The following is a 12,150-nucleotide window of genomic DNA, read 5'->3' on the forward strand; positions in this document are numbered from 1 at the left end:
TTGACTTTCCATGTTTCACCTTATTTCTAAGAGACTTAATTCCGTAAAGAGTAGATGTTGAGGACTCCCAGGGCAACTGCTTTCCGGATTCTATACGATTATTCTGCCACCTTTGCTGGCTCTGTCCTTTCTGTGGGACAGACCCAACAGCTCTATTTCTGTAAAGAATTCCAACGAGCCAAAAATCAAAAAGAACCATTTAATTTAAACTCAGTTTACAGAATAAATGCATTTTCTTTAACTGACCCTAACAATTACTAGACAACCCAATTTTTACATGTGCTCTCCCTCTCCTTTAATTCCTCGAGAGACAAAAATAATGTTGATCCCAGCTGTAAATGCATTCAAAGATAGGACATTCACATACCTCAGCTGTAGAGAATATCAAAGAATGCTATCCTTTCTAGTGAAGTACTTTCTACTCATCTGAATCCTAAATAATCAACCATTTCGTCTCAGACCGTGACCCATGCTTTTGTCTCCTTGTCGACACATTCTATCAGCATTCACGCTATCAAGTTCCTTCAAAATTGGATACGTTTCAATGTAATCGCTTCAATATTCTAAGCTCCAGACAAAATAGGTCCAATTTTCTCAGCTCTCATCATAGGATAACAAAGTATTCTATAAACCAATTGACTGAAACTTAGATTTCCCCCATCCAATGCACCCAAGTTCTTGTATACAGCAAACAAAATTACTCAGAATACTCTACAGGCGATCTCAGCAAAACCGTGAGAATGCAGCGATACTTCTTTATTTTTGTGTTCCAATCACTTCGCAATAAAGATCAATGTGCCGTTTGCTTTTTTATTTTTTTGCTGAACCTGTATTATATTTTTCTTCATTCGTTGTATGATTGCAACAGAGTCGCTTGAAGCAGCAACATTTTCAGGTTTTTCACATTTTGAAATATATTATTTTTAAAATTCTTGCGCCCAAAGCGAATATCTTTACATTTCCAGATGTTATACTCCATCTTCAATTCTGTTACCCATTCAGTTGACCTATCGATCTCTCTTTTAAGCCACAGCTTGGCAGTCTACCTAGCTTGGTGTCATCAGCTAACTCTGATGAATTAGTCTGTCACTTTGTTTAAGTCATTAACATAGATTGTAAATATTTTCGGTCCATTGGCATTCAGGGGCGGTCAAAAGTTGTGGGCCTAACCAGCAATGCCCGGATTTCGTGAATGAATAAGAAGATTGAACTCCATTTACCACAGATCTGCTCATTCAGTTAATTTGTCAACGGACATCTGACAGCATTTGTCCCTATCTGAAAGCTTTAGTTTGCCAACTCCTCATTAAACTTGAATATACATCTCTTTCTACATGATACCAGCAAAATTATTTTATTTTATTTCCCCATACGTTCACAGCCATTGTTCGGTCTCGACAAAAGCATTTCTATACTGTCAGTGTAGTTAATGGATAATGCCAGTTTGAATTTGTGTACGAACTGTTCAGAAGTACAGTAAGAAGTCTTACAACACCAGGTTAAAGTAAACAGGTTTGTTTCGAATCACCAGCTTTCAGAGCGTTGTTCCTTCCTCAGGTGAATGAAGAGGTAGGTTCCAGAAACATACAAATAGACAAAGTCAAAAATGCAAGACGATACTTTGAATGCGAGTCTTTGCAGATAATTAAGTCTTTACAGATCCTGAGAGAGGGGTAATCACAGGTTAAAGAGATGTGAATTGTCTCAAGCCAGGACAGTGTAGAGGGTGCCATCTCCGCTACTCCACTACTGGGCCGATATCTGGGGTTTGAATATCTGTGTGTGTCTCTCTCCAGCCGGCACTGAAACTTCAGAGGCCAGGGGATGTCGCACTGGGACACTTCCACTGAAGAGAGCACTGACTCAAGCCTGCCGTTTATTCCTAACCGACAGCCTGAGACTTATATCACACAGATCTCCGGACCCCTACCAATACCCAGGTGATTCTCTCTCTTGCCGGTGGTACAACACCCACCCGGTTCCTACTCCACTAGAGTAGCTTTCCCAAGAGAGAGAATAGGACACTGCTGTTTATTTCCTAACCAGCAGTCTGTCCTGAGTGAATCGCTCAAGATGACCCTCGATTCTTGAACCCGGAATTAAGGTGAGGAGTATTTTTAACAATGACTTGGTCAGAGATCGCTGGTGAAGGATTGAAGAATTTAAACGACTCCAATTAGCATCAAATCAAGATTTATTGTAAAACCCAGGTCAAAATCATCAACAGAAGAAACACAATAAAATCTTATGCTCTAATACAACTAAGTCTATTCAAAAGGTAATATAGCGGACACAACGAAAATTCTTATGGTTACACAGGTTTTAGCAAAATCACAAGGCACAAAACAAGTTCCCTTCCCCAAAGCCTCAACCACTATTAAAATCAAGGGAGTTTCGCAAGCTGCTGCGGGTTACTTACGGTCACAGGCTGCAGAGGTCAAGTCAGGGGTGCAGAGGTCGAGCCAAGAACGAAGAGCCCCCCAATTGAAAACACAGCCCCTTTTATATTGCTTTACCTGGCTTTGTTCTGTGATCGGCCAGCCCCTTTTGCATTGAAAAGGTAAGTTTTAAAGTTCCCGCTGGTCCCGCCCCCCTTTGAGCCGGTCAGAGCTGTATGTTTCCGGGTATTCCTTGCAGGTCCGCTTCTTCCAGCTAGGCAGACCTGCGCGATTTGAATTTGGCGCTGGCTCCGCCCCCTTCTTTCAGTGAGTTTCTGCCGGCAGCTTCTGTCAAGCTTGGAGTACCTCCCCCAGGTCCGCCTCCAACTTGGTTTTTCTGCCGGCAGCTTCTGTCAAGCTTGGAGTACCTCCCCCAGGTCCGCCTCCAACTTGGTTTTTTTCAGACCTGCGCGATTTGAATTTGGCGCTGGCTCCGCCCCCCTCCTCCCAGTGAGTTTCTGCCGGTAGCTCCTGTCAAGATTGGAGTACCTCCCCCAGGTCCGCCTCCAACTTGGTTTTTCTCTACCGCTGATTTTCTAGGGGCTTTTCCAGCGCAATATGCTGGACTCAGACAGTCTGATTTCTAGTTTAACGAGGTTAGGCTCTTCTGTGGAGAATTTCAGTGTCTTCCAGCTGCTCCGGAGATGGCTGCTATTCTCACCTCGCTATGTTGATGGGGTGTTAATTGGATTCTGCTCTGGTGGAGGCCAGGTCATTTACATTTGCATGGGGCTATGACCATCCCATTGTCCTGCTTGCATGCAAGCCTCCTGTGTATTCCCGTGCCCCTTTGTCTGTGTCTTGATGTTATCTTGCTGTCTGGCTCCTTCTTCCTTGTAGCTCCTAGGGGGGTGTTTGTCAATATTTATGTATTTATGTCCCTACTCAGCTCAGCGGGCCAAGCCTGCTGGGAAAACTGGTTCTGTTCCCTTGGCTGGAAAGTCGGTTTACAGTCTCTGAGTTTCTCCAAAAGGGCCGAATTGCCCGAAAACCTTACAACAGTTGGTAGGATTTTGCAAGCCCAGGCCAGATGGTGGTGGGTGAATGTAATGTCACATGAATCCAAGGTCCCTGTTGAGGCCATACTCATGTGTGCGGAACTTGGCTATAAGTTTCTGCTCTGCGATTCTGCGTTGTCGCGGGTCCTGAAGGCTGCCTTGGAGAACGCTTACCCAAAGATCCGAGGCTGAATACCCTTGACTGCTGAAGTGTTCCCCGACTGGAAGGGAACATTCCTGCCTGGTGATTGTCGCGCGGTGTCCGTTCATCCATTGTCGAATCGTCGGCATGATCTCGCCAACAGCCTCCCCGAACAGGCGCCGGAATGTGGCGACTAGGGGCTTTTCACAGTAACTTCATTTGAAGCCTACTTGTGACAATAAGCAATTTTCATTTTTCATTTCATTTCAATGTACCACGCTTTGAGACATCCTTTCCTGCAGCATATGAGTTAGACAACGTTGGCCAAGTCGCACGGGTATGTATCGCGTACCTGGTACATTTTTGACTTTGTCTATATATATATGTTTCTGGAAACTACCACTTCATTCACCTGAGGAAGGAGCAGCGCTCCGAAAGCTAGTGATTCAAAACAAACCTGTTGGACTTTAACCTGGTTTGTGTAAGACTTCTTACTCTGCTCACCCCAGTCCAACGCCGGCATCTCCACATCATGTTCAGAAGTAGAGTGTGTGAGTTGCACATTTCATCAATTAACTGAGTAATTAATAAATTATTACTTAACTGAGTAAACATAAATGCAATAACTGGGCTTATGTGAGGTAACGTGTTTCTTGCACGATTTTACCCATAAGCAATTTTGTTTGATCAGGTGCTTTCAACAGCGAGTGAATGGAATGCACGGGAAAGATTTTTCTTGTTTTAATATGAAATGCTTTTGCTTCCAGGTCATGTGCAGTACGAAGTGCCTTTCAACAAGCGGAGACTCTTCGTTTTCATCATCCCTTGCATTTTCCTTGCTCTTTTCATTGCAAATTCGATAGCTTTAGTCATAGAATTGCAGAGAAGCTTCCAGAAAGGTTGGTTAATGAGTTATTAATGTTCTGTATCTGAAACGGCGATTCCAAATCGTGCTCGTGTTAAGGATATGCTATTCATACAGGTTATTGTAACAATTCTGCCGAACCTTTATTCTAAGACCATATAACCAAAAGACATAGGATCACAATTAGGCCACTCGGCCCATCGAGTCTGCTCCGCCATTCAATCATGGCTGATATTTTTCTCATCCCTATTCTTTGCCTTCTCCCCAAAACCCCTAATCCCCTTATTGATCAGGAACCTATCTATCTCTGACTTAAAGATACTCAGTGATTTGACCTCCAGAGCCTTCTGCGGCAAAGAATTGCACACATTTACCGCCTTCTGGCTGAAGAAATTCCTCCTCATCCCTGTTTTAAAGGACCGTCCCTTTAGTCTGAGATTGTGTCCTCTGGTTCTAGTTCTTCCTACAACTGGAAACATCTTCTCTACGTCCACTCTACCCAGGCCTCGCAGTAAGTTTCAATAAGATCCCCCCTCATCCTTCTAAACTCCAACGAGTACAGACCCTGAGTCCTCAACTGTTCCTCATACGACACGCTCTTCATTCCATGGATCATTCTTGTGAACCTCCTCTGGACCCTTTCCAAAGCCAGTACATCCTTCCTGAGATGCGGGGCCCAAAACTGCTCAAAATACTCCAAATGGGGTCAGACCAGAGCCTTATATAGCCTCAGAAGTATATCCCTGGTCATGTATTCTAGCCCTCTCGACATGAATGCTAACATTGCATTTACCTTCCTAACTGCCGAATAAATCTGCAAGTTAACCTTAAGAGAATCGTGAACAAGGTCTCCCAAGTCCCTTTGTGCTTCTGATTTCCTGAGCATCTCCCCAATAAGAAAATAGTCTATGCCTCCATTCCTCCTTCCAATGTGCTTAACCTCACATTTCCACATTGTATTCCATCTGCCACTGCATTGCCCACTCTCCTAGCCTGTCCCAGTCCTTCTGCAGCCGGCCTGCTTCCTCAATACTACCTTTCCCTCTACAGATCTTTGTATCATCTTCAAATTTAGCAACAGTGCCTTCAATTCCTTCTTCCAGATCATTAATGTATATTGTGAAAGGTTGTGACCCCAGCACCGACCTCTGAGGCACATCACTAGTCACTGGCTGCCATCCTGAAAAAGAATCGTTTATCCCCACTCTCTGCCATCTGTCAGTCAGCCAATCCTCTATCCATGCCAGGATCTTACCCTTAACACCATGGGCTCTTAACTTATTTAACAGTCTCCTATGCGGCACCTTGTCTAAATCCTTCTGGAAATCTAACTAAATCATGTCCACTGGTTTTCCTTTGTCTAACTTCCTTGTTACTTCCTCAAAGAACTCTAACAGATTTGTCAGACATGACCTCTCCTTGCCGAAGCCAAGCTGACTCAGTCCTATTTTACCATGCACTTCCAAGTACTCCGCGATCTCATCTTTAATAATGGACTCTAAAATCTTACCAATGAACAATGTCAGGCTAACCGGTCTATGATTTCCCATCTTCTGCCTCCCTCCCTTCTTAAACAGGGGTGTTACATTAGCCACTTTCCTGTCCTCTGGGACCCTTCCTGCCTCCAGTGATTCCTGAAAGATCACCACCAATGCCTCCACAATCTCCTCAGCTGTCACGTTTAGAAACCTGGGGTGTAGTCCATCCGTTCCAGGTGATTTATCCACCTTCAGACATTTCAGTTTCCCCTCAACCTTGTCCTTAGTGATGGTCGGTCACTGCACTCACCTCTGCCCCCTGATTCTCCTGGAGCTCCGGTATCCCACTGATGTCTTCCACCGTGAAGACTGATGTAAAGTAACTATTCAGTTCCTCTGCCATTTCTTTGTTTCTTATTATAACTTCTCCAGCCACTTCTTCCAATCGTCCAATGTCTATATTTGCCTCTCTCTTACGTTTATATATTGAAAGAAACTCTTCCTATTTTGTTTTATATTCCTTGCTTCTCTCCCCTTATTGCTTGTTTAGTTGTGTTCTGTTCGCTTTTAAAGGCTTCCAAATCCTCTGGTTTCCCACTAATCCTTGCCACTCTGTATGCTTTTTCTTTAGCTTATATGCTGTCCTTGACTTCCCTCGTCAGCCATGGATGCCTCATCCTCCCCTTAGCATGTTTCCTCCTCTTTGGGATGAATTTCTGTTGTGCCTCCCGAATAACCCCCCAAAACCCCTGCCATTGCTGTTCCACTGTCTTCCTTGCTAGGCTCTTTTTCCAATCATCTCTGTCCAGTTCCTCCCTTATTTAGTTGTAATACCGTTACATCAGATTCCAGCCTTTACCTCTCAAACTGCAGGGTAAATTATATCATATTGTGGTCACTGCTCCCTAAGGGTGCCTTCACCTTAAGTTTCCTAATCAAATCTGTCTCATTACACATTACCAAATCCAGAATTGCCTGTTCCCTAGTAGGCTTTGTCACAAGCTGCTCCAAAACAAATCTTAGACATTTCAGAAATTCCTTTTCTTGGGATCTACTACCAACCTGATTTTCCCAGTCCACCTGCATACTAAAGTCCCCCATGATTATTGTAAAATTGCCTTTTTTACATGCTTTTTCTATCTCCTGATTTATTTTCTGCCCCACATTCTGACTACTGCTAGGGGGCTTGTACATAACTCCCATCAGGGTCTTTTTACCGTTGCGATTCCTCAACTGTACCCACAGAGATTCTACCCCTTCTGCTCCTATATCACTCATTGCTATCGGTTTAACTTCATTCCTTACTCACAATGCAGCACCCATCTTCCTGCATTTTGATAGGACACATATCCTTGGATATTTAGATCCCAGCCCTGATCCCCTTGCAGCCACGTCTCTGTGATGCCTACAACATCGTACCGGCCAATTTCAATGTGCACAACAAGTTCATTTACCTTTTTCCGTATACTGCTCACATTTAGGTATAACACCCTCAGTCCTGCATTGACCACCTCCCTTCTCACACTGTTCACCTTTCTTGCTCTGCCTGAGGATTTTTCTCTTACTTTGGTTCTCTATTTCTCCTTCAGTTATTACACTTTCTAAACTTACATTCTGGTTCCCATCCCTGCCATACTAGTTTAAATCCTTCCGTGCGACTCCAGCAAACGTCCCAGCCAGGATATCGGCGCTCCTCCAGTTTAGATGCAACCCGTCCTTCCTGTACAGGTCCCGCCTGCTCCGAAAGAGATCCCAATGGTCCAGAAATCTGAAGCCCTCCCTCCTACTCTCCCAGTTTAGCTACGTGTTTAGCTGTACTATCCTTCTATTTCTAGCCTCACTGGCACGTGGCACAGGGCGTAATCCTGAGATTACAACTCTAGAGCTCCTGCTTTTTAGCTTACTGCCTAACTCCCTGAACTCCTTCTGTAGGACCTCATCGCTCTTCCTGCCCATGTCGTTAGTACCTATATGTACTACGACCTCTGGCTGTTGAGCCTCCCCATTCAGGATGCCCTCTGTTCGTTCAAAGATACCCTTGACCTTGGCACCAGGGAGGCGACATACCACCGTGGAGTCTCTTTCTCGTCCACAGAAGCGCCTATCTGTGCACCTATTTATTGCCAAGGAAATGATCACACTGGAGGAAAAATTGTGTCAGCATTATTTGCTTTACTGTCAAAAAGATGAGGCTTAAAGGAGATTACGTTGACGTGTATATGAAAATGAGGGATCAATGTCGAGTGGATAGTAGGGAACCACTCTCACTGAGCCAAGAACTCAATCGCCAGGGGCATGAACATGAACTAATTGGGGCAATTTTCGTGAGAATTTGAGAGTTTGTAGTGGGAGTGTTCTCAAATTGGGATGAAGGCATTAAAAGACACTTTGGTATGTGCTGGAATGAATAAACAACAGACCAAAAACTAGAAAGTGGAATTATGTTATCGGCCGACACAAACGCGATAAGTCAAACAGCCTGCTTATTTTCGTAACCATTCCATGTTTGTGTGATTTTCTTATTTTTAAAAAAGTGTTAATCGTTTTTTAGAATGGGTGGAGAACCTGTGAAAAGTCAAAATTACGCAGAAAAATATAACTACGAAGGATGGAATCTGTGCGGTTCTCAGTAAAATCAGTCAACTCTGGGCTTCCATAAATGATTGATCATGGCATCCAGAGCGAGTCCTGATAATCGGTATCATGAAAATCATGATGTATTACCTCTTAGCAACAGAGAAAGATTAAGTTCCGATGTGTTGCATAGAAAACTGAAAATTCTCATTCTTATTTCCCCCTTTCAAGGCTGTTGCCATGGAATTTACAAAACCTTTTTAAATGGGCAAAACGTGGAGCTGCATCGGAAAGATGCTCCAGTTAATTTCTTCCTTAAAAATTCAGGTGCCTTGATATCCTGGAAGTGTAACTATCGAGTTCCCTGACACAAGTACACCCGATTGCCAAGATTATTCCTCATGGACAGAAATTGGCAATGGTGGATGTGACAGGGCCCTCCAGCAAGAGGCAGGATTCAAGGCCAATGTAGGTGTAGTCATGGTCGTGATTCGGCCAAAAGGCCTGTCGCGCAGTGCATATTCAGTAATTGTTCCATTCAAAACGAAAGCCAGTGTAGGTAGAGTTCTAAAGCGAGGAATCATAGGTCCTGTCGTCGGTTTCATACCAGGTTCGAGTGGCAAGACCGTGGCGGATGGCAATCCTTCACCAACAATGAGTTTGACCGTTATCATTCAACCTTAACTGTATGATTGAGCCATGATGTGGAGATGCGTTGGACTGGGGTGAGCACAGTAAGAAGTCTTACAACACGAAGTTAAAGTCCAACAGGTTTGTTTCAAACACTAGCTAGTGTTTGAAACAAACCTGTTGGACTTTAACCTGGTGTTATAAGACTTCTTAGTATGATTGAGCGTAGAAAGTTTTTGAGTGTGTAGCAATATTCACGGTTTCGTTGTTGGAAATTAAGAAGACATGCGAGAATTCTAACAACTAGAAAACTATCAGAAAACATGGAAAGAAGAAAGGGAGAATTAGATATATAAGTACATAACAATTGGTGGTTCCTCATTTATAATCACCTGCTCTTGGTACTGCAGATCAGACAAAGAGACAGCATTCTGCCACTGGATTTCCTGAACCTGTTTATGAAGAGATTGACATTGACGAGATTGGACCAGCCCCAGGTAAATATCTCCAATCTTCATGTGTATGGCACTTTTCATTTAAAAACATGCATTTTAAGATTAAAATGTGTCTGATTTATAGATTCCCGCTCAAACAGTTCACTGAGCAAGTTGGAATATTATTCAGGCAGCGATTCACATGAATGTGAAGATATAAAAATGCAATGTAGGCCAATATGAGACCTTGTCTCACGTTGTCATTACCCATACCACGAGGCACAGAGGGATAAAAGTAGGGAACAGCCTCATAGTAAGACAAAGATACTTTAAAACACACAGCAACCTAACAATGAACTGGTTTTCGCGTGGGCCCATTTTATTAACACGAACTCCATGCAGAGTAGATATGACAATTTTGATTGGTAACTTCCAATTGATCCATTTTGACTACATCGTTGGGGAGTTATTGGGCACTGCATCTGAGACCATAAGCAGTTATCAGGACAATTATTATCCAGGTAACCTTGTGATGATAAATGTATAAATCCAATGTGTCCTTCAGGATTAAACAATCCTTCTTTCATAGTTTGTGTAGTTAATGGAATTTCTGAACACCGTCTGGGCGTTTAGTTAAACATGAAGGGTGGAACTACAAAACTCCATCCAACTCCGAGCAGCCTTGTGCTCCAATGTTGGAAGTGACAGAAGACACATAAATAATGGGTGAAAAGAATAATATTTGCCTTTACACGATGCATATTAAAGCTGATACCACTGCATTTTATCGAAAGGACATGAAACCGATAACATGGCTTCAACACGTAGAAATACAAATAAACCACATTTAGCTTACCTACTGAATATTGCAGTAAATGAACCCCCTAGTTTGGTTATCAAGGGCCATTACTCTGATGCCTTTAGTGTATTTTATTTGAATCAACAATCAATAGTAATCATGCCTCTCAAACAAAACAATTTCTGTTATTTGCTGACTGAGAGACAGCTGAATAAATATTAAGAATGATAATATTAATATTATGTTAATTTGCCATGCAGCAGATTCATAGAATTTACAGTGCAGAAGGAGGCCATTCGGCCCATCGAGTCTGCACCGGCTCTTGGAAAGAGCACCCTATCCAAGGTCAACACCTCCACCCTATCCCTATAACCCAGTAACCCCACCAGCACTAAGGGCAATTTTGGACACTAAGGGCAATTTATCATGGCCAATCCACCTAACCTGCACATCTTTGGACTGTGGGAGGAAACCAGAGCACCCGGCGTAAACCCACGCACACACGGGGAGGATGTACAGACTCCGCACAGACAGTAATCCAAGCCGGAATCGAACCTGGGACCCTGGAGCTGTGAAACAATTGTGCTATCCACAATGCTAACGTGCTGCCCGTTCACAAAGAGATTCACTGAAAACTGCTCTTATTTGGCTGTTGATCTTTAGCACAGGGCTAAATCGCTGGCTTATAGAGCAGACAAAGGCAGGCCAGCAGCACTGTTCAATTCCCGTACCAGCCTCCCTGAAAGGGCGTCGGAATGTGGCGACAAGGGGCTTTTCACAGTAACTTCATTTGAAGCCTACTTATGACAATAAGCGATTTTCATTTAATCATGTATATACTTTTCTTTTTAGGTTCAATTATTTTATTTGATTCTTAATTCAGAAGATAAAATGAAGATGTTCATTGATTTTTTAAAAATGTTCATTGATTTTTAATGGAGCAGTGAGACTTACTATTGCTTGCGCAATCACCACAAGTTTTACATTATACTGCACTTGTGAATTACGGGTTTACATTGCTTTGGACTAAGTTGTATGCTGCCGATTTATCAGTTGTTAAAAGACAATTTGTTGAAATAAAACAGTAGATAATTTTGTGTGCACGCAGTATCAAATTGAAAACCTTAATAGATATAGTTTAGCTTTAGTTTGGTGTGATGTTGCGTGCTACGATTCCTAAACTTTGGCCAATTGTTTTTAGAAATCTTTAGTCATGCACTCCTCGACGTTTTATCATTCTAGCTTTAGCATGTGCTTGCCTCGATCAGCGGATGCTAAATTGCATGAAAGGCTGATGTTACTTCACTGCCACTGTTGCTTAGTGCCACAATACATGTAAAGGGTTATAAAATAGATTTATGAATGGACCGTTGAATTGGTGTGATCCGCCGTACTGAACGTAGTAATTCCAGTTGTATACTGTAGTATGCTATACAATTTTACTCGCACATATGTGTCGGCGCAGGCTTGGGGAGACTAAGGGCATGTTCCTGTGCTGTACATTTCTTTGTTCTTTCTTATTCATATGCTGATATTAAGCACCTTAGAGTGTCAATAAATTTAAGTATGTTAAAGGAGGTATTCTTGTCAATAATTTATTCTTGAAACAAATCTTTAATACCTCAGAGTTTTATTCAATTTCTGATATTGCCTGAAAAAGAAGCCTCACACAAGGGAAACATGAGTTTGTAAATCAACGTTTCAATACTAGTTAATGCAGATACAGGGCAATGGTAGTCACAGAATTACACTGAATGAACAACACAATTATAATTGTCATCTTAGTTCGTAA

At 42.7% G+C, this 12,150-nt stretch overlaps 1 protein-coding gene across 1 annotated transcript in view; it reads left to right on the plus strand.

Annotated features, from left to right (window-relative positions):
- LOC140389464 (scavenger receptor cysteine-rich domain-containing protein DMBT1-like) overlaps positions 1-11,905 on the plus strand; it is a 138,030-nt gene extending 126,125 nt beyond the window's left edge. The window contains exons 14-16 of the mRNA XM_072473594.1: positions 4,346-4,477; positions 9,536-9,622; positions 10,619-11,905. Coding sequence (XP_072329695.1) covers positions 4,346-4,477; positions 9,536-9,622; positions 10,619-10,629 — 230 coding nt within the window. The 3' untranslated portion in view covers positions 10,630-11,905. The remainder of the gene's footprint in view (positions 1-4,345; positions 4,478-9,535; positions 9,623-10,618) is intronic.
- Positions 11,906-12,150: the final 245 nt, after the last annotated feature.

Source organism: Scyliorhinus torazame, chromosome 14 (assembly GCF_047496885.1).
Source record: "Scyliorhinus torazame isolate Kashiwa2021f chromosome 14, sScyTor2.1, whole genome shotgun sequence".
Lineage (NCBI taxonomy): Eukaryota > Metazoa > Chordata > Chondrichthyes > Carcharhiniformes > Scyliorhinidae > Scyliorhinus > Scyliorhinus torazame.